The 27,397-nt window shown below is 42.9% G+C and overlaps 1 protein-coding gene across 44 annotated transcripts in view; it reads right to left on the reverse strand.

Moving 5' to 3' along the window:
• LOC105689010 (basement membrane-specific heparan sulfate proteoglycan core protein) overlaps nt 1-27,397 on the reverse strand; it is a 99,744-nt gene that overhangs the window by 32,206 nt on the left and 40,141 nt on the right. For 16 of the 44 annotated variants that reach the window (XR_007277476.1, XR_007277490.1, XM_048652231.1 and 13 more), the window contains 7 exons: nt 8,478-8,585; nt 7,622-7,915; nt 6,127-6,246; nt 5,363-5,482; nt 4,008-4,124; nt 3,612-3,725; nt 2,518-2,622 (listed from right to left, as the gene is read on the reverse strand). Coding sequence is in view for 42 of the 44 variants with exons in the window: in XM_048652231.1 (XP_048508188.1) it covers nt 2,518-2,622; nt 3,612-3,725; nt 4,008-4,124; nt 5,363-5,482; nt 6,127-6,246; nt 7,622-7,915; nt 8,478-8,585 (978 nt within the window). In the remaining 2 variants the exon portion in view is untranslated. Of the gene's footprint in view, nt 1-2,517; nt 2,623-3,611; nt 3,726-4,007; nt 4,125-5,362; nt 5,483-6,126; nt 6,247-7,621; nt 7,916-8,477; nt 8,586-21,864; nt 22,269-24,213; nt 24,348-27,397 lie in introns of those variants that run through there. The other 28 variants (XM_020854072.2, XM_020854070.2, XM_020854064.2 and 25 more) reach the window with 17 other exon arrangements.

Consider the following 27,397-nt stretch of genomic DNA (forward strand, 5'->3'; position numbering starts at 1 on the left):
GATTTTCCTCCTCTTCTCGCCTCCTCCGCTCTTCCTGAAGCCTCCTTTCCAGCTCACGCTCGTCGGGACGTCGATCGGGATTCCCGTAATTATTCCGGGCTTCTTCAGCGTCGTTACGTTGGAAAATTGAGGCGTTGTACGCGTTGTAGTTCTCCTTCAATCGCTCCCACGTGTTACTCGTTGTCCTCGGTTCGAGGGTTGCGACCGAATTTTCTGAGGAGCTTCTCGACGTGGTGTTTTCATAATCTTCGAGTGAATCGGTACCGCGCGAACTCGGCTTCGTCGTGTAATCGACGGGCTGGCTACCCTCGGCGGAATTCTCAGTCGTCGCACTCGTTCGCTCGACCGTTGGACTCGGTGAGGAAACGTCTTCCGCCGAATCACTTTCCGTCGATTTCGAATTCGCCGCCTCGGCGTCGACCAGACGCCCGTGCGTCCGAGGGGTCGCCGATATTCCAATAGTCGACCGGAAGTCTTCGTCCGTAGTTTTTCTCGACCGGTCGTCGCCGCTGTCCCATCCACTTCCGTCGTCGTCGTTGTCCTCGTAGTCCTTACCCTGCATCCACTGAAAATAGTATTCGCAGTCGTCCTCGTCCGTGCGGTCCTCGCAATCGAATACCGCGTTACACACCATGTCATCTCCGACGCACTTTCCACCGTCACAGTAAAATTCGTCGGTCGGGCAATCCTGGGAACCGTATTCTCGACTCGTTTTCCTATTACCTTTCCCACTCTTTTCGGAACTTCCGATTTCTTCATAGTTCAAAGTTGTCACGACTTCGATTTCGTCGGATTCGTCCGGCGTAGCGGATGCGAGTTCCGAAGAGTCGATTAAATCGGAATCGATTCCTTCGCCAGTGTTTTCGTTGTCCGAAACCGTCCGTTCCGTCGTCCGTTTATTCGCCGTCGGTGTCGCGGTCGTTATCCCCGGCGCAGCGACGCTCTTCTCTTCGTACGATTTTTCGGCGCTGCTTTCGCTCGATTTGGTGGCGTAAAATTTTATCCAAAAACTATCGCAATCGTACTTACATTTGGTTCGATACATTTTTTCCAAAGATTCCATAACGCGAAGAGGTTCGTGCGTCTTTCCCCCGTTCCCAAGCGACCCAGAAATTTTTTCCGCGGTAACATCAACGCCGGGTGTCGAGGGCGTCGGGGACTTGGTCGTAGCCGGCGTAAACTTGGATAGGACGTGATGTTTTTCCAAATACTCGTTCAATTTCGTTCCACGAGGCGATCGACGTCCGGCGGTAGCGACGTGTTGAACGAGCCGCGATCTAAGGATTTCATTGACCACGAAACAGTTGTCCTCGTCCAATCGATTCTCCGCCCTCTCCAAACAGCTGATGGTCTTCCGATCCCTGTTCGTCTGTACGTTCATCTCCAAACTATTGTCGAACTCGTTTTTAGATTTATATTTCGTCCACGCCTTCAGGCACTCGATCTGACATTTCCTCGTATCGTTGTCCAATGATTTTTGTTCCCGCCGACTCAACTTCGCACGTTTCCTGAGCTGTTCTTTCGACATTCTTTGATAATATTCCCAATCCTCGTCACGAGCTACTTTCTTCCAGTCTTTCGGAGTACCGACTCCCCTAATTTGATCGGCGTTTATGAATTCAACTTCCGAAGATCGATCGGAGCCACTCGATTCGCTGGATATTTCTTCATCCGGTACTTTTCCCTCTTTTCCATTTTCGCGATTCGTGTTTATTGAATATCCGAAACAATTTTCCAACGTCACTGGAATATCTTCGTTGTAATATCCTCTGGCCTTGACGATCCTCATAGTTTTATTCCGAAGTGAATATTCGCTTATCATCCCCATCTCGAGATTTTTAAGGTACAACGATTTGCACGCTGCGTTAAATCTTATACGATTTAAAATATCCGACATCAATTTCGGCGAGGCAAACTCCCCGGGAGATTTCGCGTAGTAAAAGTTGATCCAAGTACCGTTCACTGATGACGGGACGATGTTCGGTGATGAAAATTGATGAGAATGATTAAATAAAAAAAACAACAAACAAACAAACAAACTAGTAGAATCATGTGGAATGAATTGAATGAAATCAGATGAATGAGTATGACGATTAGTGAAGGGTCGGTGTGTCGTGACCAAAAAAATTAATGAGATCAAGTAAATAAATAAATAGATAAAAAAAACACTCTCGGACTCTCCCGCTCTACCTAAAGATTTTCCCTACTCTTCGAGGCTCCGTCACCCCCTCGGTTGGAAGTTCGTACGAATCGCGTGGTAAGCGAATTGAAACATTTATTTCCGGATTCCCGTCAGGGCGAATGAAATTCCCCCGAAGAGTAGGCTCAAATCTCGGGCCATCCGAGAGTCGTTTTTTTTTTTCTTTGTTTTTTTTTTTTTTTTTTTTTTTTTATCGACCGTCGGCAACTCGTCGTCCGACTTGCGAGGAGGAGGTGTGTTTGGAAATAAAACTTTCAATCCTCGGAGGGGGAAATCCTACTCGGACATGATCAAGGACGATTGTGGGTGATAGTTACCGCAGTCTTCGTCGGATCCGTCCGGGCAGTCGTCGAATCCGTTGCAGTGTGCGTCGTAAGGGATGCAACTGCCGTCCGCACATCGAAACTCCGAGGCACCGCAACCTGCTCCAGACACGATACTCGAATTCTTTATACCTCGAGGGGTGGAGATGATACGGGGGGTTCTTTCTACTTGTCTTGTTTACATTTTCAGGGGGTTAATGGGGGGTGGTGGGGGGGGGGGGGGGGGTGGGGGGGGGGGTGGTTTGAGTCTTGAGAGGTTGAACAGTTATTACCGATCCCACAACAAGTAAAGCCATATATATATATATGTATATAATTCTATGATGTGGGGTATGAGGCATGATAATGACTGTACGTATATTAATCACAAACGGATTTCAAGCGCCCTCGAACCCTCCGATCTCGGGGGATCGGATCGTATTGTAATATTACGAAAGCGATAAAGCGGTAATAAACAGTGTATCCGATTCGACGTGAAGCTTATCCTGCTGCATTAGCAAAGCTCATTCAAATATTACTTTGACATTGTTCGTATAGACGTTATCGACATTTTTAAGACCATAAGAAGCGTGAATGAATGAATTATCAACGTTTAAAATGACAAGGGTCAATTTCCACCTCCGTATCCACGTTCCGCAGAGCCCTCGGCGACCGACGCATCGATTTCAATTTTCGAAATCTTCCGCGATCCCGTCGATTCCACCGGCCACCGAAGGTTCGGCGGGGTGGGGGGCGGGGGCGTGGGGGGTCCGTTGATACGGTCAACGTCGTACGGAGAATGTAAATATCAAGCTCACTCGAGCGGAGTTGATGGAAATTCGCAGCCTGGTTCCGATCAAATGCGATTCGATATCAATTTCTTTGAAATTATTTGATACGCCTGAAGATCAACCGATTCAACGGTCGAACGTCGTTCGCTGACTGGATCAATTTCACGATTATCGTCGCCGATACTTTCGTCGACTTTCATCCTCCTCGTGTATGCAATAGCCTCGTATATCTCGAGACGACTCCTCTATTCCGATCATTCGGTCAATCGATTAAAATTAATTAATTGTTATAGTTATTGTTCCCTTCGTTCCACTTACCGCACTGAGCTTCGTCTTCACCTGTCGAACATTCTCGCGATCCGTTGCAACGAGCACTTCCGATCAAACAGGTACCGTCGTTGCATCGGAATTCATCGGCGTTGCATACTACCTCTGAAATAAAAAAAGTCGAACGATTACAGGATGTCGTTGATCCCACGTCTGTGATCGGGTCGTCGCGTGGCGTTGCATAATTTCATATTCGTAATGCTTTTTGACTCGAATTCGTCGTCTAGTTTTCCATTAACGCGAGCTACTTCAAGTGCAGTCGAATGCACGTTAGGTAACGAACGATAATTATATACGCGTGGATCGAAGTGAATGTAACTGATTAACCGAAAAAACTGGACGATTGTTTGGACAAAATTATTGATGAAAAATAATGTATAACTGTACCCGCTGGACAATCACGTTCGTCGGAGTTATCTCGACAATCTGGATTACCGTCACAGACAAGCGTGTCTTTGACACATTGCCTATCGTCGCACATGTATTCTCCCCTATCGCAAGGTCCTACAATGGAGGCAACAGAAGAATAATTTTTAAAAAAACGCGACAAAAACAAACAGAAATCACAAATTATCGCTAGATAAGAAAAAGGAAGAACAAATTTTCTTCTTCTTCTTTTTTTTTTTTTTTCTTTCTCTTAAATCATACAAATTGAAAACCTATTCGTTAAGAGGGTGTCCGCCGAAGTGTGACGAAAGATGAGAAAACTAATTCATTACTTCACCGGGATACCCTCTGAAAATCGCTACTTTGACTCGTCCGGTTTTCAAATGATTTGACGAAATAATTGATGAGATAATTCTCAGATCTCAGGCTCCGATGCGGACATCTTGTCATACCGGACGAAACAAAGTGCATTTGTAAGACTACGAGTTAGACAATTTTCTCACTACGTTAGAACTGAAACAATAACTTTACATCTGTAGCTCGTTCGAGTTACGGTATTTACGGCCAATTTAACGTCGAAGAAAACTATTTCCGACGGAAGTTCTTATCACGAAGTAGTTGAAATTATTCCTCGTCGGTTTTTTATTGTTCTTGTTTTTTTGTTACTTTCAACCCACACAGTTGTCGTTTCGGAATAGTCAAGATCGGAATCTTTAGCAGTAAAATTTTCAAACATGTGTTTGTTTTTTTCTATCTGGAACGAAATCGTTGTTCGTGGAAATTGAAATGATCTATCAATGTCCGTCAATAAACGAAATTCCAATACTACGAGTTCAATATTTTGCAGGCCTTCAAATTTCAAGCGATTCTAAAAAAGAACGTGTTAAGATATCAGAAACAACGAAGCTTCTATGGAATCATGCTCATACTTCTGTTAAACATCAGGCTATTAATAAAAGACCTGTGTAAGTATCGTGCGTTTTCAATAGTTTAGTACGTAGGTACGGGTGTTATACCTACGTTATTACGGTGCGGTACAAGGCTGGCTAACCATTACGGGTTATTGTAGGAACAATTGTTGTCGTTCGTTAAATAATCTTTCTCACATAATCATAAGTTATCGAATAGGTATATATGTAAAGTTATAGGTATGTATACGTGCAGTTCGTTACGTGTCACGTGTCTAACGACATGAGATCTTATCCACCAAAAAGGCGATTCGGAGGGTGAAAAATGAAAATTATCATCGAATTCATAGATTTGCCTTTTTCGTAGGATTTTAAAATGCGTCGCGTCAACGCGAAACACGATTAGACACGTGATACATAATTTTCTGTTCATTTTGTTAACCGTACGTGCAGGTATGGCACAGTCGATCTCGTCGGACCTGTCTTGGCAATCGTTGTATTTGTCGCATCGTCGTTCTTTCGGAATGCAATATCCGTTGTTGCACATAAACTGGGCCCTGGTGCATGCTGTAATTAAATGTGATAATACTCGATGAAAGAATACCAAAAATAACAGTCATTTCGATGAGGTAAAGTGTAATGGAATAGCAAAAAGTAGACCGCGGATCAGCGGAAGGTGTAGGCACATGATGCGACGCAGAGAAAGAATCTTAGACTCCGAAGTGATGTTCAGAAACAGAGGCGGCGAACGATCTTTCGTTCATTCATCTTGACGAAGAGAAGAATTTGCAGAATAACAGGTAGATGGGTACGTGAGAAATCGGATGTACAAAGCAAACGTCACGATGCAGAGTTGCGACAGAGACGCAGAGATGAAGAAGTCGTGGAAGAAGATAAAATAGAGAAGAATAGAGACGAACACTGATTTTTAGACAGTAGAATGACAGAAGAGAAGAAAACTAGACGAGATGAGAATAGACGAATCTGATAAACGATGAGGAGAATTGGTATGATGATATATTTTTTCACAAATAGATCACGTGGGAAGTTGAACGGTAAACCATGAAGAAGAGTTCGGGTGATGCGATTCCTGAATGAGGATTATTTTACCGAAGAGTGAAGTTTAGGCGTAACGCCGAAAGCTTGAAGATATAAGCGCCGAATCTCGATTGATTTTGTTTGTTCATTTTTTTGTTTGAAGTAAGACTTACGACACGTCTGTTCGTCGGATCGATCTCCACAGTCGTCCAATCCGTTGCATTTCAGGAATTTTGAGATACACCTTTTGTTATGACAAGTCCATTCCAGATCAGGATTACAGGTCCTCGATTCTGCGGGGTTTTGAACGACGATCATCGTTGCCCGTAAATAAGTATACGAGTGGGTGCATCACGGGTGGCGATGAAAAGAATCAATCGCAGGATTTCAGAGAAATGTTCACATCGACGGTGGGGTAATTAATATCGATATCGGTACACGAAACAACGACGAAGACGGAGACGGAGACGAAGACGAAGATGACGACCGAAATGTTTTCCGATTTTCGTGAGTTTTCATGTCGATGTCAACGTGATATTTTTGGAGGATCGGCCGCATGCGTTAAGAAAATAAAAATGTTAATACCGATCGATACGTTGAATAATTTTCATTCGCAGATTGAAAGCGGACGGGTTGTGACGTGACGTGAGTGTAAAAATGTGGAAAAAATATTCGAGTGCACGTTAATATGTATGTGTAGATAAATGGCGTGTACCGGGCTGTATATAATTCAAGATTACATCGTAGGTAACGATGCGTTGCTTTCTTTCTCTCCGCGCGTTTATCGTATCATCGTAATAGGTGTTGCGTCTACAAAGTGATTATCATGACTCATTCTCTCTCGAGATAAAAACTATAAAAGTCTGAAGAGTAAGATAAGAAGATCACGATTATAGCGGGCATAGCTATGCGCGTTGATATAACTCGGTTTACAATTGCACGCCACTTGATTTCACACGTCCGCTTTGCATCAACGAATAAAATCCGTGGATTACACCGACGTCAATTAATTTCCAAAATCGCATCGCGTCGCGTAAATCATTACGATGGAATTAAACGAGACTAAAAATGTGAAATCGGAAAAAAAAAAATGTTCTTTTTTGTTTTTCAAATCCCTGCACGTTCGCATTTCAACAGAGATTACGAGCGTGCGAATTGAAGGTTGATGACTACCAGTTGTTACACAGTGACACTAATTACCATCAACACGTACCGGAAACAAATGAATAACCGAGAGAAAAAACCATAAATCAAATACAATCTATTTGCAAATCGATCAATTATTCTTGACAAACTATCGGTCACAAAAAAAAAATAAAAAACGAAAAAAAAAAGAACAAGCTGATGATTTTTGAGAAAATTCTTAGACGTTCGATGGGTGTGTGCGTTATGTGAATACAATATGTGTAGGTATTATAAAATTGGGTGCAGCATGCAATATTACGTATACACGAGGGTGACAATATCTTTTTTTCTTTTTTTTTTTTCGTCCGAAATAAGTAAATTTTAATCATCGAAAACGGAAGGATTGGAATTTTTTTTTTTTTTTATCAATTGGCGATCGATTCGGAAGGAGAAAGGCGTGGAGAAAAAAAAAAAAAAAAACTGTCACTCTCGCGTGGATCGTGCAGTGATATTATTTGTTAGTAAATGCGTTAGCATGCATACCACAGCTGTCCTCATCGGACATGTCATCGCAGTGTGGTTCCCTGTCGCATCTTTGCCATGCAGGAATGCATTGTTTGCCAGATCTGCAGGGCCAACGACCGGGCGGACAGTAACCGAGATTAAATGGCCATCCCGGTAGGGGATCGAATTCAACCTCGATTCCCGCGCTTTCACCCTCTCCCCTTACCTCACCCTCGTTTGTCTTGATCGGCGTCTTAATCGCGTTTCCAAAGTTATTATCTACTTCTGCGATCGACCAGTCAAAGTCCTGGTCCTCGAAGCCAGGTGGTATTTCTGACAATAATCGATCGGATTTTCCACATGAAACGATCAATGCCGATCGCCGCGTCGCATATTTTATCGGAATCTAACTTATCGCTAAACAGTTTCGCTGACACGTTACAATCATAGCTGCGGTATTTCCAGAAGTTATATATCGTTCATGGTGACCCGAAACAAGCATTTCAGTTTTCGTCCCGGACGACGCGCGTTAATGAAATAACAAAAAAATGGAAAAAATGAAAGGAGTTACATTAATTCATTTTAACTACCCAGCATGCAACCAGATTACTGTAGGTAAAACGTAGAATTACACGTGGCGAGAATTTTCATAAGAAAATAAAAAATCTGTAGAATAAAAAATTTCATTCATCTGTTAAAAAACTAGTAGCTGAATTATGCGGATCATTGATGAAAAAAGAATTGCTGAAACGATAGATAATCACCTTGAAAAGATGATGCTGAATGTATATTATGTACAATGGATGCTAATTATGCAGCTTTTTTTTCTCTACTCGGAACGCGTGCGATTGTTAATTTTTATGAGATTAAATAATGGTTGAAACGAAATACTCACGACAATTGACTTCATCGGATCTATCGTAACAATCGCTCCTTCCATCGCACAACGAGTCTTTAGGAATGCATTGTCCGCTGCTGCATCTCCATTCCAATGAAGTGCAAGCTGTAAGAAGAACAGTTTTTTTTTTTTTTTATTTTTTATTTTTTTATTGTTAAATGGCGTCAACTCGATATGCGATAATTTCTATTCTCTGCTATTTTTAAATTTATTCAATGATATTCAATAGAAGAATTTGTCCGGCGGATAAACCAACGCCAAGTTATTTTCGCCCACGTTGAGGAATTCGGCTCTTTCGAGTCGACTCTTCGCGTCGCGGGGGTCGTCCCTTCGGGCAGCGGCTGGTATTTAATCTGAGCGTATAACAATACCGTTGGATGTACGCGGTACGGTTTAGAGTTAAGAGTACCGAGTCTAGGGAGTTTTGGAGCGTTCAGTTTCAAAGGGTTGACGTGACGGTAAAACGTGTTGCGCTGTAAGCTAGCCGCGTGCCAAACCCGAGCGATCTCTCCTCGAGGGTGTGGAGTATGAGTAGGTAGAATATCAAGCGCCGAAGGAGACCGAAAAACCGCCTCAACCTCGCATAGCCGTGAGGATAATTTGCCAGTTTCATTAGACCGTCGGGATCGACTAATGTTGCCAAAGTCGGCGACGATGATTTTTTTATTCCACGCTCTCATCACTCGATTTCCCGAAACACAAACTTCGCTTACGAGATCACGCGCTCGCAGGGTGCGGAAAAAAGAGAAAAAGAAAAATCAGCCCCTCTTTTTTGAAAAAAACATTCGCGCGGACCAAAGCAGAACTTAATCACCCTAACCACTCACCAGATGAAAACATAAACCCCTCATTTCTCGAGGGTACACGGGTACACGTACGTACGCCGGGTGGCGTGCTTCGATCCGTCAACGAGACATTTTAACCATCACCCTGTTGACCAAGGCAGTCATATGTATGTTTGTCGTGTACGCTGGGGAAAGGAGGGATGAAAAATATAGAAAAAAGCTGCCATAGAATCAGGCAAAGTACGGACGAACGTCTCTGGGTCAAGGAGCTTGCGTAGCGAATGGGGATTGAGAGGAAGGAGGGATTAAGACGTATTTATAATACGGTATGCCGATGGTGCATCGAAGGTACAAGAACATGGTCGAGGGTTCGGCCGCATGAGGAAACACCGTCGATGAATACGTAAAGAGAGGGTGTAATTCGATCCTTCCCGCGAGCCGTTAAAACTAAACGAAATTTAATTATAATCAATTACGTAATTCAATGCTCTACGGATAGAGGGGCGGAGGAGGAAGCGAGGAAACGACGAAAAAATTCACAACTAATTTGCCACGATCACCCGATTCGATTCAACAGCTGCGATACGCATGCGAGTAATTTATACACGTACGTACGTACCTACTCGCGTAATGTTACGGGTATAATCATGGACGTATTGTGCAATGATATATTCGATTGCAGTTTTGTTAGGGATTCCGAAACCATATGTATATATGCATAAATACACGTTGACTACCGCGAAACGGGCGCGGGGGTTTGCAGTTTCGGGCTTTTCACATGGGGTGAGTTACTGCGAACCTATCAAGAACGAGAGAAGTCGGTTGATTCGCCTCGAACTCATTCGTGGCGTTGGATTGGACGAAAAGGAAGAAACGTCGGTAAAGAAGGTTCAAATCTCTGCGAAATCAGGCCACTCCCATTATGGAAATTCGAACAGATTCACCGTGTACATTATGCGCGTAGTTCACGTATAGCGTTCGAGTAAAATTTCGTTAATGCCAGGTTGCGGTAGCACGATGCAACCGGTGACTCAATCGATATACGTAGGTGTTGTACGATACGACTGGAATGAACTGGTTAACCAAAAAATTCTAAACTTGGAAATCTTAGCGGGAAAATAGTCACGTTCAAGCACGCATCGACGCAACCGTGTAGAAGTTGAAAAATCGAGAACGAAAGAAAAAATTCATTCGCATCGATTGAACGCCCATCACGTATATTTTTTTAACTTTTAATTTCTTTTTTACTATTTTCTAATTCCTAGCTCCATATATACATTACATGTATCCACGTGGAATTATGATCCGAGTATCGAATGTCTCGTTCGAGCGGAGGAAGTTCAATAAATAATTCAAGTAGATAACTTTTAAGTAGTAGATATGTAGTAACTGCGGATTACATAGTACAATAAATCCTCGAGTTCGTCGGAATGAACCGAAGCCATGCGCGGTTTAAGGGTTTGCCGATCTTCGAGCACTTGATATTATCTGACGGCATACATATATAAATAAGGTATGTATCTACATAGGCGCACATAAATATACATACATATTTTTTATTCGTATACGAGCGTCTTTCTTTTTTTTTGCTGCACCCTTCTAAGTCGCGGTGCGCACTTGAAAGAAGCCTTTCCTCCCCCCCTCTTTTCTTCTGTTCTCATTTATTATTTCTCATTCGTCATTCATATTTTTCGTTCGATAACGCGACGATCGAGTCCAAAAATGACCCGCTTTCGAGAACCCCCCCCCGGGCTAAAAATTATGCGAAAAAAACTAAACTCACACGATTCGATAAATGAGGAAAGAAAATAGCGGGTGGTAAATTACCACGGATTTTTCATTTCACCTTTTAGGATCGCGGTGGATCGTATAAAGGAGTAATAATTTGAAAAATATACACGAGGAACGATGATGGTGAGAAAAAAAAAAAAATGAAAAAAGGAAACGCAATAAAAATATTATTCGCGCTAACAATAAGCGTTACAAACTTTAGTATCGTAAACAGTATTTTACAGGACGATTGTTCGACAATTGCGCATATTTACATTTATTTTCATTCCTGTGATGTTGCGTACCCATGCGAATGGGTTGTATGTTATATTTTACGCACGAATATAGGGGGGGGGGGGGGGGGGGGGGGTATAAAGTGTAGAATATGTTAACTGCATCGCGCATATAGTTTGTTTTAATTGAGTTACGATTGAATATATTCGTAAAAATTAATGTACCCGATAGGTATACAGGTAAAGGTACGCTGATAAAACAAGAGAACGTGATGATAATGTCAAATCTCCGTGTATACGTATGCACGTGAATACATACGTGCTCCGCAGGATATATGGCGCAATTATACGGGCAGCCAAAAAATTTTCATTCTCACCATGAACTCGGCGCACGGGGCGGGCGATTCTCTAAAATTCTCATTATCATGGAGGCGAAATTTTACGACCGAGGAGAATGAAACTTCTTTAATTCCTTTTGTCTTTTGTTCTCCGTTCGTCACTTTTCGAAACGTGATTTTTTTGAATAAAACATACGCCAGTTACTTAAAATTAATGAAATAACGATAGGAACGTCATCGCGCGCGAATTAATCGCTGTTGAAAAAAAAAAAAAAAAAAAAAAAACCGAAGAAAATAATAAAAAACGGTTTTAGCTCAACGATAAAAATTATAACAACGTATGATTATTAAAGGCCTGATTCCCTCGTAAATGAAGTTAACGCTTTCAAGGTAGTTTACCTGTGGAGTCTCGCGTACATCACGATGTGGTACATTACACGGTCATTTTCATAGAAACTTTTATTATCCCGTTCGCACATTTAACCGCAGCTACTGCATCTTTGCAGGAATAAAATCTGTATACCCAACGATTTCATTTATCCTCCTCTTCTTTCCTCGTCTGCGTGAAAATTATACAGATTGATAAAAGAGAAAGAGGAGAAGAAAAAAAGAAAAGATTGTTATAATAATAGCGTATACACCGCGACCATGGAAAACGTAGAAAAAAAAAACAAATCTAACTAAAATACAAAAATATAGAAATAAATGAATTTGAAAAAAAAAAAAAACACGAAAAATTAAGTGCGGCGGGCTTACGCACCGTGACGTAAAGTCGTTCGTATTAGCATGACAAGCTGCTGGCATCAAATTGCTGGACCTAAAAGCTAAAGCCCGCGCGGTGACGCTGTAGCTTCTGCTAAATCGTCCATGCGCTCCTCTAATGGACTACCTGGGGGACGGAAAAGTCTTGTCGTCTCCCGGTACGTGGCTTTTGCCGCCTCCGCACACCGTAGAGCGCGAGTTTTTCCTCACGTTATTCATTTCCTTTTTTCCATATCGTTATTACTATTATTATACCTTTTTTTTTTTTTTTTTGGCAGTTTTTTTTTGCTTTATTCCCAACAACGCTGGGAAGCAGACTGCGACTCTCATCCGTCCTGCGGTTCACAACCCCGAATACCGAGTTTTATACCGCCGACGCTGCTCTTTCCCCTCAGGATCGCCACGCGATCGTGTCGCGATCCGCGTGCACTTCACACACCGCGGCGCATCATCACCCCCCGATTCGTTCGAACATGTTGCAAAAAGAAGCTACGATTTTAAAGCGAAGATAAAATTCTCACGCATCTGTTTTCGCCGATTTGTTTCATCGCCGCTGTCTTACCCTTCCTTAACCCCCTAAGATGACACAAGAATTTCTGCTCGCATACTTTTGTTGCTTTCAGTAATACAGTTGGGATGAAATGAAAAATTTGTGGTTTTTTTTTCTTTTATCTCTTGTCGTTTTATCCATTCATGATTTACGGCGTACAAATACGAAGTCAATAGATACCCCGTCGAGAGATACTGGTTTATTTAACATTTTTGTCTGACGTGCGGACGGCGAGCGTAATACCGTTATATGAATTAACATCGATTTTATAAACGAATTTGCTCGAAAAATCATGCCTCGGATGTGACACTGCGTGATACTCGCGGTCCTTCCGTATAGCTGCGGGTATCTAACCGTCGGCACTATTTGCCTATTTGGTCCTAATAATTTTCACTTCCCCTTTTTCAACGCTTTTCAGAACGTCCCGATTTCAATCAATGTATTCAAGTTATCGAAGGACAGAGAGTATGAACCAGGTGGTGCCGAGGTGATTAGAAACTAGAAAGTAACCCGGTCGACCTCCCAGGGGATTTTTACGCATCGAAGCTTCCGATATAATCCACAACTAACCCACCAACGATAAGAAAACAGAAGAATCTCGCGATCGCACACGAGGCTTCCGGGATTTTTTACAAGGTACTGTTCTTTTTCCTTATGGTTATTTTTTTGCCAGTGGAATCTATTTTCCAGGATTGCGAAATGTCGAGGGGCAAGGGAATCGAAAACTTTGAACGATCCCCTCATCGATCGTCCGTTTTTTTTTCATTGTTTGAACAGAATTAGCGACAGTTCACGTATAGGGATTCTTTTCCTCCCGTCTGGTACTCGTTCGCGTTCGCTTCGTTGTAAAATACGTCGCGTGTTGATGGCCAGATAACGAGCCTGCAGTGCAGCAATATACATACCTATAGGTACACAACCGAACACATGTACAACGCGATGCATGTACGTACGTACGTACACACGTAACTCGTAATACACGAAGAACGCGGAGTCGCGGAGTCGCGAGTCTTTTGGAGTCTTGGGAGTCGCGCGTCGACTCGTAGCAAGAGACACGGGAATGGGCACGAACCTATCGGATGTCAGGCTCACTCAAAAGCCTAGACACGCCGAAACGATACCCTACCGCTCCAAGTTTCCTACATGCAAACGTGTAATGTACCTTTCATGCTCCCGATATTTTGTTTCGCGGTATGTACATTTATCACAGACAAGATATTTGTATTTCTTATTTTCCTCCTCCCTTTTCTCAAATGGGAGTTGGGTCTGGTTAGCCAAGGGGAGAAAGAATCGTTCCTCCGATTTGGAACGGAGAAATGAATCATCGTCACTTGGGGGGTCGCGACGAGGAATGAGCAAATTGGTCATTGCGATGAGCAATGAGCTGATCTTAACCTATTTTGATTTTCGATTTCCAGTTCGTACGGATAATATAAACGACGCGTGAGCGTGATTCGCTGGTGAAGTGCGTTGACACAGTGGGTCGATTTATAAGTTGTTGCACTCTGTCGGAGAGTTCAATTGGATACGCGTACATCGTGCGGATACTATGCTTCAATGTACGTATGAATGAATTACCGAGAGCGTGAAGGAGGTTGTTGTATTCCTGACCATTACGTAGCTACCGTAGCGGTTTTCTACCGTCATAGATCGGTAGATAAATGCGGAATGAAAAACAAACGGAAAAATAAAAAAGAGAAAAAAAAAAGAAACCTAAGACAAGATAATTACATACCGTTGGTACGTCGTATAAAATGAATTGCCGGTATAAATGTCGTTGTCTCAACAGCGCGCGCATATCCTATGATATTTATACTCGTGTCCGATCTGTGTACGTATACATATACCATCGTCCTGCGGAAAAGCTTCGGATCGTCAGCCGCGGTGAGATCATTTCGCAAAAGCGTCAATTTTATTGGTTTGCATTCGCGTCCGTCTCGAAGCGATGATGTCTCCTATTCGTCATCGTTATCTCCGTCGTCCAAAATTACGTCATACTCGCGCGCACCGGCCGTCAACTTATCGTTAGACCGCGCTTCTAATCCCTGGAATCCCGTGTCGGGCACACCTGACGACTCGATAATCGAATCCTGTTCGCCGTGTTCGCTGACCGTCCACCTGCGTCGTCCGAGTCCTCATTCATTGCGCGGACGGAGGAGAGAAAATGGAGAAGCGAAATGGGAAACGGGAAGGCAATGTAGGGTAAAAAGCTGCGGGACGTCAAAACTTCGTTTCGCGCGTGCCTCCAGAGTGATCTCGTGAAATCCTGGTCTCTCTATTAATTCAGCAGAAGCGTTAGATCCGTACCACCCGTCTGTAAGCGTGTACGGGGCAATCGCGGCATACGTGCCAGCTGATGACGGAGCTTGCGGAGGAATTCAGCCGACCCGGAGGACACGTGTGAGTGAGGGACAGAATTATTCTACATACACGCGTCGCACGTCGGATCGCGGCTATCGTCGGACGCGGGCGAACGTAAATTTTACCGCTAATGATGCAGTGTCGCGACATGTCCCATGCGATAATTTCAGAGGAGAAGTGTCGCAAAATGTTATAGAGAAGATTACGCCTCGACGAGTTCAACTCGCGAGTCCATCTCGCAGAAAGACGATTGTTTCACACCAATTAAGATTGCCGCGTGACGGAGGTCCGCCTTTCGTGCGTACATATACATGTTACATAGAAAACGAGATGGATATTGAAACGCGCGATGACGTTCGTTTCACTTGAAAGGAACACTGAAAAATCTATCCTCTTCAATCGTTCTCGGATTAATTGTCGCTTAGTTTTGATCGTTCCTCGTCTAATTTTTCTTATTCTCTTCAATTTTCGCACGAAATGTGATGTACTCGAGTCAATTGTTTTATGTGTATATGAATTTGCATGTACGTACATACAAAATGAATCAGACGAGGGAAAAATCTTTTTCTAGCTCGCAGAGTGTCGGCAATTCTTCAACCGGATTTGAAATCCCTCACCTTTTTTTGTTTCTCTTCTTTCGAACGAATCGGACGGGCGATTGTATAAAAAATACTCGAAAGCACACTCAACACCGTTCCGCGGATCTCCCGATGTCGCATAATTTCTGCGGTCACCACGTACACAGGGTATCGTGTATATGCATCGCGGAAACGTTACGTAGTTTTCCAACAATAGGCTCATTACTCATTTCTCATCGCTGAGATTTGTTCTCCTTAACTCGGTCAGACATAGAAAATGTACCACTAAACCGTAACTATCGACGAACTGACTACACGTAACGCGCGGTGAGCCTGGAAATCTTTGAGAGATTATTTCAAGGCTAACTCGCTCCGCGCATCGCGAATCGGTGGATACGTTTACGCGCATCCATTCGCAAAGTATTTACATTGCGGCGGTAAAAATGTAAAACGAATATCTGCAGATCGATCGATCTATTTGTAGGCATTAATGACCGGTCGCATTTGCATAGGTACATATTTAATTATTCATCGACACCTGCAGCGTGCGAGCATTGCGAAATGAATTGGCGAAGGATATTTAAATGATAATAAGCGTTACGCGGTAGAAGATTCCTATGCTGGGATAACAGCTGTCAGGCGTTACGTCAACGTAGAGCTTCGAAGCGTAGTCCTAATTCTTCTGACCATTTTTCTATTTTCATCGCGCGATCGTTGGTCGGTAGCGCGTGTCCTCGACGGTGACGACAATCGAGGTAATTGCAGAAATGGGATTTCGAGTGTCTCGCAAATATTTATGACAAGAATATCGAGTCGCATTTGGTGCGGCGGAAATACGAGGGCAGGAACTCCGTGCTGTGATTAAAAAATTTCGAACGCGCGATCTGCGGGGGAGCCGCATAAGTCTGATGTAATTTCACAGGTGATCGTGCCGCGTCGTACGGAGATACGTCCCCGTTTCATTTTACTTTTTCTTCTTCTCGAGGTTCGCATTTCATTACATTGTTTTTTGTTTTTTTGTTTTTTTTTTCCCCGTTCTCTCTCTTGTGTGTCAAATATATTCTTCTGCGCTTTCGCCGACGCCGTGTGTGTCGCGGATCGGCGGGAATAAATTCCCGCAAGTGAAATTCCTGCAGGCTAAGCGCGGTGCGGCAGAAGCGCGGCTTCTATGTACGTATATCCCCATATAATACACGGCCTCGCCTGTACAGGCGCGTGCAGAATTCCATATCACCGAGTATCCCGCCATTATAATACCCATTTACTCGCACACCTAGAAATTCCGCGCGTCCACGTACGACTGTACACACAGGAATTATTTCCTATTTTATAAGTACCCGCGACGCATCACCTGTTATAATAGGTTATGCGTACACAATAATTATCGGAATGTGCGGCACGTAGGACTATAACTGGCATTTGATCGACGGTACGATCTCAGAATCAAAAACCACGAGAGATAAGAATATTCGATTCGATGATTATCATTCGACAGGGGATATTTAATCCAAAACTACATGTATATTATACGACCGTCGAACTTTGCACGCGTTCAGCCTCCCAGAAATACGATGTTACAAGCCTAGAAGGAGAATAAAAGAATACTCTTACAATTAATGTTCCGGTTTGCGAATTATTTTCACCGAAAGTCTGGATTATTTTATCCTGGTTATTTCTTTTTTCTTTCGGCGAGGATACGAATACCCGTCGTTTGACCCGCTGCAGCCGCAAGGGGTATTTTACGGGCGTTCGTCATTGTTATTAATAACGGCTAGTTGTGGGAAGGCAAAAAAAAAAACAGAAAAATAGGCTGAGAGTGCGATTCGTTTTTGTTTCTTCTATTAGAGCGATAAATTCACGGATAGCGTTGATTCAGCGAAAACTATCCCGTCGCAAAGACGATTAATTGAGAGTGTATATATATACATACATATATACATATATATGTATGTACGCGTACCGCGCGAAGAGGTCATCGGTCGGTGGTTTGCCCTCGGCCAAGAATTGAAGACGAAGAATAAGGTTGTAAATGTTGCAATTTAAATAAATGTATAATACATCAACTACGAAACGCCGCGCCGACTAGTTCGAATCCGCGGGGCTATGTCATCCTACGTCTACCGAATAATACCGCCAATTTAATATCAATTATTCTTTCGAGTCCTCGTATAGGTCCGACGTAAGAGCGAGGTCCGCTTCGAAAATTTGATAACGATTCACGCGATCTCGACGAAATAAAATTCCACCCGGTAAACAGAAATCTAGGAACGTGTACGCGCATGATGTGATATTAACGTCAAATTCGAGTTCGGATCGAGTCCGTGTATACCCCGTGTACACGGATACACCTGTGCGCAGGTAAGCGTAGGTAGAAAAAACAATAGTTACAGTAATTAGCCCTGGTTAAATATATTTTAGTGGAGCGAATAGCGGTGGAAATATCGACGTTTACATTTAGCGTCGTTTAGCATATCAGGGGTTGCTCGCGGTTCGGTTACCTACGGGCGTAGGTATAGGTGTAACACGTGTATCGTCGTTACATGGGTGAGACAACGGTTGTTCGCTCCGATCATGTACAAAATACACGCCAAAGTCAGCTACGGTATACCTATGTGCATATAAGCGAGGCAACGTACACGTTATGCTTACGAGATGGTGCAAGTGACGTAACTATATAAGTTCTTCGGATGCTTAAATTGCAAAATGCCGAGGCGTCGGATTTTGCACATCTGTCTTCGGATGAAAAGCGAACTAGAAAGAATATGAAGAACCCGAGTAGAGACAAGTGCAAAAATTTTAACCTCAGCCTCTTCCTCTTCTTCTCAATGGTTGGCTGGCCTCGTTATGATGCCCCGCGTGAAAATTTCCATTACAATATATACCTAAAACTCCCATTGACTTCCAAACCCGCGAAGAACCGGGCAAATATTGTCATGATAATCGTTGCTGGATTTAATTTTAATTTTTTTCCTCTTTTTGAATCTTTATGTATATATATATATATATATGAACATTTTCATCGATGCGTTATAATTATTTGCGCGTTGAAAAATTATATAATTTTTTTAGCCGGTTTTCCGAATCGTTGACCTATATTAAAATTCTACATACCGATCGACCTTGAGGTCGGGTGGTAAATATATTTGTCCATTAATTAGGCGTGACGTAATTAATGTCGATTAGGATTTTGAATTTTGCTGACAAGCTATATGAATTAATTACACAAGAGGCAATTGAACTTTCCCTCCTGACTATGTGTACGTGAAGTTCATAACGCGTGTCGTTTCCGAGAGATCTTTACCCCGTTCGATGGTCGGAATCCTTCTATTCTTTTCACTTTTTTCCCCTAGTTTTTTTGTGTCCTGTTTTTCGTCACTTTGATCTCAACCAAACTTACAAAACGACCACCGTACAACAATCTTCGATGGATTTTCCTCTGGCGCGCTACCATCATCCCCCCGCAGATATTTGCCTTCAAGGTTATTAGATTTTATCCTCGCCTCCAGGCCCCTTTTTCGCTCTCCTCCCGCCTGTCGCGACTACGTCCCTCTTTTCCTCCCCAAACCAAACACACTTTTCGCCAGGCACACATGTAGCTTCCCTATCGAATTTATTTATTCCCAACTTCTGCTGCTACTTCTCCTTAGTTTTATTCCCTTTTTTTTTTTTTTTTTTTTTTATTCTTCATTTTTTTTTGTTCACCTTTTTCTTCTCTGTATTTTATAGATTTTTATTTGGTGAAAAATCAACGAAGGAGAAGTCTTGTGTACTTTTTTTTAGCAGAAAATGTTTTATTTTTCATTCATTTATTTTTCTATCCATATTTTTTTTTCTCCCTTTTTCTTTCTTCTTCTAAATTTCATTACTACATCCACTCGCAACCCTCGGGTACATGCGGTAAACTCGAATGTTTCTCTGCACTTTCGCGATATTCACCTCCCCGCAGTAAATAATGGAGAGGATATTTCAGAAAGTCGGGGAGACAAAAAAGACGAACAAAAATAAAATATTTTCGAAATAAATATTCATTGATCTTCATACTTCTCGGATAATTTCTAAACGTTGGCTTTTTAGCGGCCAACAATAAGTTTCGAAATTAAGTATCGCGGGGTGACGGGGTCCGTTTTTACTCCGCTCGTATAACGTATGAAATAAATCTACGCGTTTCGATTTATCGATTTCGCGAAAGCTTCGACGAGCAAACGATTCGAGTGTAAAACCGGAAGTACACACGGAGTATGACGTATGCGTCATTTCCGTACTCGAACGGAGGTAACCTCCTGTACAAGGATACGCCAGCTTGCACGACCCCGCGAAGACCGTTTCGTCGCAATCAATTTCTTTATTACTTATTTCTCCCCTTCTTTTTCCATCGCGTTTTTACTCGCTCCACTTTACCTTCGTACGCGCATTAAAGAAATTAGGAAAATTCAGACGTACGCGAAAAGCTGAATATATTCGTCTTTTGTACGGGGAGCGATGAATAAGTGAACGAAAAATAACAATTTCCAAAATTTTCTCATCTCTTTTCCTCCGGCCGATTTTATTACACCGCGCGTTGAACCTCGCGCACACCTATGTGAAAGCCATATATATATTCGTGTCACCTTTTCCGTCTGGTCTGTGGCCCCGATTAAGTTCTCAGACGTAAGTAAGTTATTTTCTAAACAGCTCTCGTGTATTATAACGGCGACTCGGAGGTATATAATAAGGTTCAGAGTAAATATAACCCTCTCCCCAAGATGGCATATTGCAGGTATACCTCGGCGAGAAGGGGTCGGTGTTTTCGAGTGCAGCAGCAGCAGCAGCAGCGGCGCGAGGCTATTGTAACGATTAAGAAACCCATTCAAGTTTCAACGCGATCCGTCCCGCGCCTCAAACCAGCGACGAGCGGCGTCGCGACGCCGGTAGGCGGTATACCTGTCGTACGTTCGCACACACGGTCGCACGTAGGTCGATTTTCCAAACACGCTGTTTCGCGGGGTTTGGATATAGATTGTTGTTGTTGTTGTTGTTTTTTTTTTTTTTTTCAATTTTACGTCGACGCGTTTCAACAGAAAGTCCAGCTTTGTTCCGTACCTAGGTAATACGTGTACCGATTCGGATCAAAAGCAATCGATTGCTTTACGCGGTCGATTCGTCGCGGAAGTTCAATTTTTCAATACCCTCGCTTCGTGGGGAAAACATTCGAATTTGATTCGGACGTTTTTAGCGGTTTTTTTTTTTAACCGTGTACCCCAAGTAATACCGCGGCCAAAATCTGACCAGCGCAATTGCAATACTGCAAACTATGCATATGATAGAAATGAAGAAAACTGCAATTGTGTAAGAACAGTTGCGATATAGATAGATATGATAGAGAACGGTTTTACGATAGGCGCGAATTGAAAACGACCTTACTGATAGCGAATATCATCGAGAACGGTCGCTCGCGATTTCGTCGGCATGCTTCTTCTTTTTTCTTCTATTTTCCGTTTGATCGAGCGATCGAAAATTACTATTAATTATTCCTAATCGATAATGGAATAATTATCGAGAGACGAAAAGAAAACTCTTCTCGCAGGCGATTCACGCTAACCGATATGAATAATTATAACTATCACAATGCTACCTATAATAACTGAAAAAAACTCGATCGAAATTATCCATTTGCAATTGAAATAGTACACAGGCTCTGTGTTTCTTTCGTTTTTTTTTTTTGTTTTTTTTTGTTCGTTTTTTTCCCTCGCTCCTTCTTCTTAAATTTCAATTCCGCTCGGTGTAACGCGGAAGACGGAGAGAATCCTCTAGGAATTAGAAAAGGATTGAAATAATGGATTCAATTATCTTACCGTGAGTCGTTGATTATTCCCTAACCGCGATCGTTTAACCAAACGACAATTAAATCGCTATCCGAATTACGCTGTTACTGTGCGAACATATTTCTTCGATTTTACTTAATTTCCGTAAATTCGTTCTTATTTCTCTCGGAGAATACGTGTGGGGTGAATTAATTCGTTAGCGTTACCTGGTCGATGGTACCTCTGCCTCTGTCTTTGCCGCTGCCTTTGAGAATTTGCAATCGCGATATTCGTGAGCAGTAAGAGTGTCGTCACCAGATAGAGGCGACATCTTGATCTTCCCATTTCTCGTTCGTATTCTTATTATCGAGTGTCGTCTCGTTCCTTTATTATTTTACTTCTTGAGTACGTGTTCTTTTCTTCTGTCAGTTGCACAATCGAAGTTTCACGTGGTAAGTTTATGTACCGTAAATCACGAGCGTTATTTTCGTCGTCGCATGTAATTTTCGTCGTGTATATTTTCGGACCACCTACTAAAAACATTTGCGATTATCGAAAACACAAGGCCATAAATCGCCCGCAGTGCGACGCGTTGCGATGTCGTTTTATTATTCAATTTCGAAAATTGAACGTAAAAATGAACGGAATAAAACAGGGAAAAATTAGGCGCGCTACGGTGGGTAGAAATGCATAACAATTACCACGTGTGTATCGGTTCGGAATCGAATCTATCGAACTGGAAAAAAAAAATCGAATTAACATACTTCATCTCTTTCTATTTTTTGACTATTTCATTTTTTTTCCATCAGCGCTGAATCCGAGCTCCGAGCTCGCGTCTTCTATTCTTTCCCACGTTATTTCGTCGACAATTTTGTTTTTTTTTTGTTTTTTTTTTCTCGTCTTCTGCTTCTCGGCTTTTGATTACGAGGATGAAATAGAATCGAAAAATAGGTGTTCGTGTGCACCTTTCCCCGGAACAAACATGGGCTAGAAAATTTGGGAGGTGCACGCGGTAGATAAGCTCGCGCGCGTGTACAATATGATTGTCCACATATTTAGATTTTAGAATAAGTATACCGCGGTTGGAAAACAAGGGGAACCTATTTCGTACAGCGCAACAAACTCAACTGGGTACCTCGTTTCCCTTCTCCCACGTCTCACAACGATATGTCCGCTTGTGCAGGGATTGTGCGTGCAGGATGATTTGAATAATAAAAAGCTCCCGGTAGTTACGCAAGCGGTGTACACGGATGAGGTGCTTTTTCCCTCCGTTTCACATTTCTCCGCAGGCTCGCTTTTTCTTTCTTACACTCGTTTGTTTTTCGTTTTTCTCCTCCGGTCTAAATTTCTTAATTTCATGTCTCTACAGTCTCGTAACGGCCGGCCCGTACAACGCCATGGGGCTTGTTCTCGTTCTTCGATTTGAAATTTTTAAGATCTGCGACCCACCGAAATCGCGGACGAGAGAAAATTGCACCCTGAATTTTTCGCTAGGCGAATACACGCTCATCGACGCGATTCTTCGAATATCTCGACTTTATATTTTTTCAACGTTATAGGGACGCGTTGTACACCTAATTTTTCTTCGAACACTCGGATTTCATTATACTCCTCGGGTATGATATCGTATTTCCTTATTTCAATGACTTTCGGTGTACCGTTTTTAATATACATAAGAATTCGATCTGCACCACGCCGCACAGTGTGAAAAGCTCGGGAATTTCGTATACGAATAGACGTATTATAAAAGACCGAGTTGAATTTTTGCAAGGATTCCGCCGGGAAGTTGATTTTAAATCGAATTTCCGAACGTGAGTAATTTCGACAATTTATTTTCAAGGAAACCTGCATCATATATAACCGAGAAATTAATCAGCCGATCAGACATCGCAATCCCCGGATTTGTAGATCGACGATTATTTCATCTGTAAAATAATTTCCGCGGGATTGAATTCCGTTTTCTTTTGCCGTTCCAATTTCACAGTTTTCCTCGGTAATCGAATTTGAATATTGGCGCGCCAGAACTTCCACCGCTTCGTGGTATACACGCGTAAGCGAAGGTGGGCGTAACGCGGGGCGGGAAACCGAAACCGGACTGTTTTCATCTCTAGAAAATTAAATTCCTCCCCGATGTGTTCGCGGAGCGAAGAGAATCCTTAAAATACCATCTGCAGTTCCGTCTGCGATCCAAACTTTGTAATTTACGTACGATTTATTGTGCGAATACGAAATGCACGGAGCTCGGATTTCATACGAGTACGTAATCCGCGCGTGGCATGCGAAATCGTTTCATCGAATAAATCATCTGCAATTTTTCTCTGCCTTTTGTTTCGAAAATAAAGACCAGATGCGTTGCGGGGGACAATCGCTGAAATTCGAACCGCCGATTTCTACCCACCGGAACTGTGATGGAAAATAAGAAAAAAAAAAAAACTCAAATAGATTCCGAAAAGGAAAGGCAACGAAGACCGCTGACCGAAAATCGGCGATCTTACGGTTAGAACGATCTTTCAAATATTTGTATCGTAAAGTTAATATGTAAAATGGAACAGGGCGAGAACAGAGTGACCGACTACCTCGTAGACTATCACCTCAACGACTGACAGCAAGCTCCGCACACGACTAACGAGAGAGCAGAGCTCGGAGCTTCGGAGTTCCGATGATCGGCGTGCAATACGACGCGTGGTATAAACGTGGACGTGAACGGGGGGCGCCTGACTCCGTACTACAACGTCTGTGCATCTCCGCCCCCGCGGTAGCGATACTCGGTTTTTTTGTTTTTTTTTTTTTTGGATTTTTTGTTATTTTTTTTTTATACAACAGAAGAAAAGGAAGAATTTATTTTAATATTTTTTCACCGACCGACGGACGCGACAGACCTTTTTCACGGACTGTTTTACACATCGCGCGAGACGAGCGATGATTGTAGTTTTTTTTTTTTTTTTTTTTTTTTTCCGTCTCTCGTGGAGTAAACGATATTTCGGACGTTGGCGCAAAATTCTCCGAGAAAACGAAGGGAATCAACGACGACGGAGGAGAAGAGAAGAGATGAAAACGAGGAGGAATTAAAAAAATGGCGGACGAGTTCGATCGGACGTCGCCGATCTCGAGATCTCTCCGAGAACTTTCTCCCCCGATCTTACGACAGCTTAAATCCTCAAGAACCCTGCGCGTCGATTATCAAAGGACCGCGATCTTCACTCTCTTTCCCCTGTTATATACAAAGACCGATATGTACGGATACTTTCATTGATTCTTCGGCGTATCGGTTACCCCGATCGGCTAATAATTCTTCAGGTGGTATCAACGAGGTGGCGTCTACCGAATGGGAACCCTCGTCGGATCTCGAAAAAAAAAGAAGGATGACGTAAAGAACAAAACGAATCCCCGGAAAAATTGTACAAAGGATTACAGTATTCTGACTTCTTTCGTTCGTGCGACGCGGACACGTCGCACACTTTCGCGATTCACAGGCCGAACAACCCGTATCACCGCGTGTCGCCCTTTAGCGTTACTCTTAGACTCCAGGAGTATTTTGAACGCGGGTATAAAATATCCCGGCGTGCACTTCGCCTGATAGCGCGCGCACCTCGGGGATACTTCCTCCCTCACCCGCGCGATAATCCCCGTTAAATTCTCCCGCCGCGGTAATCTGAAGTTTCGTGGAGTTCGCGCGCCTACCTTTCATATTCGATTTTATTAATTTCTCCGTTGCTCGCGCTCATTCGCCACTGTATTTCGGTGTCGGCGTCCAGGCCGACAAACGAACGGCGTGTTGGTAATCGTCAACGCCACCGCGGCGAGCCCAGAAATTCGCTGATTAAGCTACCGTGAGCCGGGGCAATGCACGAAGATGCGAGCTGACAATGAGATGAGCTCTCCAGATCATGTTCTATCCGTACAGCAGCGCTCGCTTTATCAGCTCATAACTGTTCTGTACACTCGTTGAATATCTGCTGCGGTAGGTATACGACGTATACGTATATGTATGTAGGTATAACCTCGTGAATGTACAACGACTGAATAAAATGAAAGGGAAAGAAATTCGACGCTCTGCAAAATCTCTGTTAAAAGACTTGGAATTTCTATCGAAACATGCTAGCCGAATTTCTAGTTCATTGGAACGAAGGAGAGAAAAATTGAGAAAAAGGGAAAGAGAGAAAGAGGGGTGGACCAGAATCCTTGGAGTTTGATACGCAAAATCTGAATGGGAATGTCATGTCTGGTAATTGGAGGCGATGGTTGGCACGGACGGGATCTCCGTACGGTATAATATATGCGAAATAACGCAGTGGAAGTAAAAGAAGTAGAAGAAGAAGAAGAAGAAGTAGAGGAGGAGGAGGAATAAATGGGGACGTTAAAATATGGCGTATGATGGTCGACGTTCGTAAGGGACGAAAGGATGGACAGAAGGATTCGTAGGAGGTAGATGTTTATTCAAGGCGAGCAGCAGCTCCCGCGCCCCATTTTCATACTAATGGACTTCTTCAACTCGTTCGCGTAGTTCTTTGCGCCCGGGTTCCACAACCGCCGCAGCCTTCCCTCCGATACCTCCCCTCCTCCCTCCCTCGGGGCGGGGGATCGCGCCGAGCTAACTACACCATAGAATAACGAATTTACTAATTACCCAAAGGATCTCGAGATCCCAAGGTGACCGTGTCGAGAACAATTACAACAAGACTCCCCACATATTTTCTGATCTGCGATAATGTAAGTTAACGAGAAAAAAAAAAAAGAAAAAAAAATAAGAACAAGACGTCTGAAATATCTCTTTCTATCCAATTATCTTGACTCTTTTGAAAAATCTCCCGACACGTGGGTACGTATTACCTATACGCGCGGGTAAATATCTTCCGATTGCGTTTTTCGCGGACATATTCGAGAAATTATGAGAAGGTAATAAAAATGGAGGAAAGAGAAGGACGGCCGAAAAAGGGAAAGAAAAAGGTAACAGGGAATTGGTACGAGGTGTATACACGTTGTACCAACGAGGCGTTAGAGTTGTCCCCTGTTCGGAGTGCGGATCCGCCCACCAATCCGTACCCCGCTGGTTTAATCCCGCGTTTACGACCTTGGTATACCAATGATACCAAAAATCACGTTCTAAAATGTTCGGTAGTCCTGATATATATATATATGCGCGTAAATTTCTATACATATTGCACCCCGTATAGCTGTATACGTTTAACTTGATGAAAACACGCGCGCCATGGAAGGCAATCCACAACCTCTCATCAGAGAATCACCGCAGAAACAACCTCTCCGAAACCCCACCGCCCCCCCTCGAACCTTCCCGACAATACCGACGCCTCGCAATCGGCGTTCAGTTTTTTCTCCTTCTCTTTTGTTTTGTTTCTGTTTCGTTTTGATTTTTTGTTTTTTACTTTTTCGAGTCGGCCGATAAAATTTACGTCCAACTTGATTTCACCGGTTCGAATAATTTCTCCGTACATTCATTTTACTCCAGGGTTGTTTTTCGAGAGGGACTTTTGCCCGAAACTATGCCGACGAAATCGAAGAGGGTAAAGGTAGAAAAAAATGCCCGATTTAATTACGCCGGTATGAAGATCGCGTAGTGAAATTTATTAAAATAAATAAAATCGAAACGATATAAGAGCACGAGAGCGTAATTTAAATTATCCAAATACCTTTACGTATAGTCATTATGACATAACTCATCGGTGTAATTACTTCAAAGTTAGAACCCAGTTACAGGCTGAGATACGTATAATAAGTATGAGTACATCAAATCTGAACCTG

Source organism: Athalia rosae, chromosome 1 (genome assembly GCF_917208135.1).
Source record: "Athalia rosae chromosome 1, iyAthRosa1.1, whole genome shotgun sequence".
Taxonomy (NCBI): Eukaryota; Metazoa; Arthropoda; class Insecta; order Hymenoptera; family Athaliidae; genus Athalia; species Athalia rosae.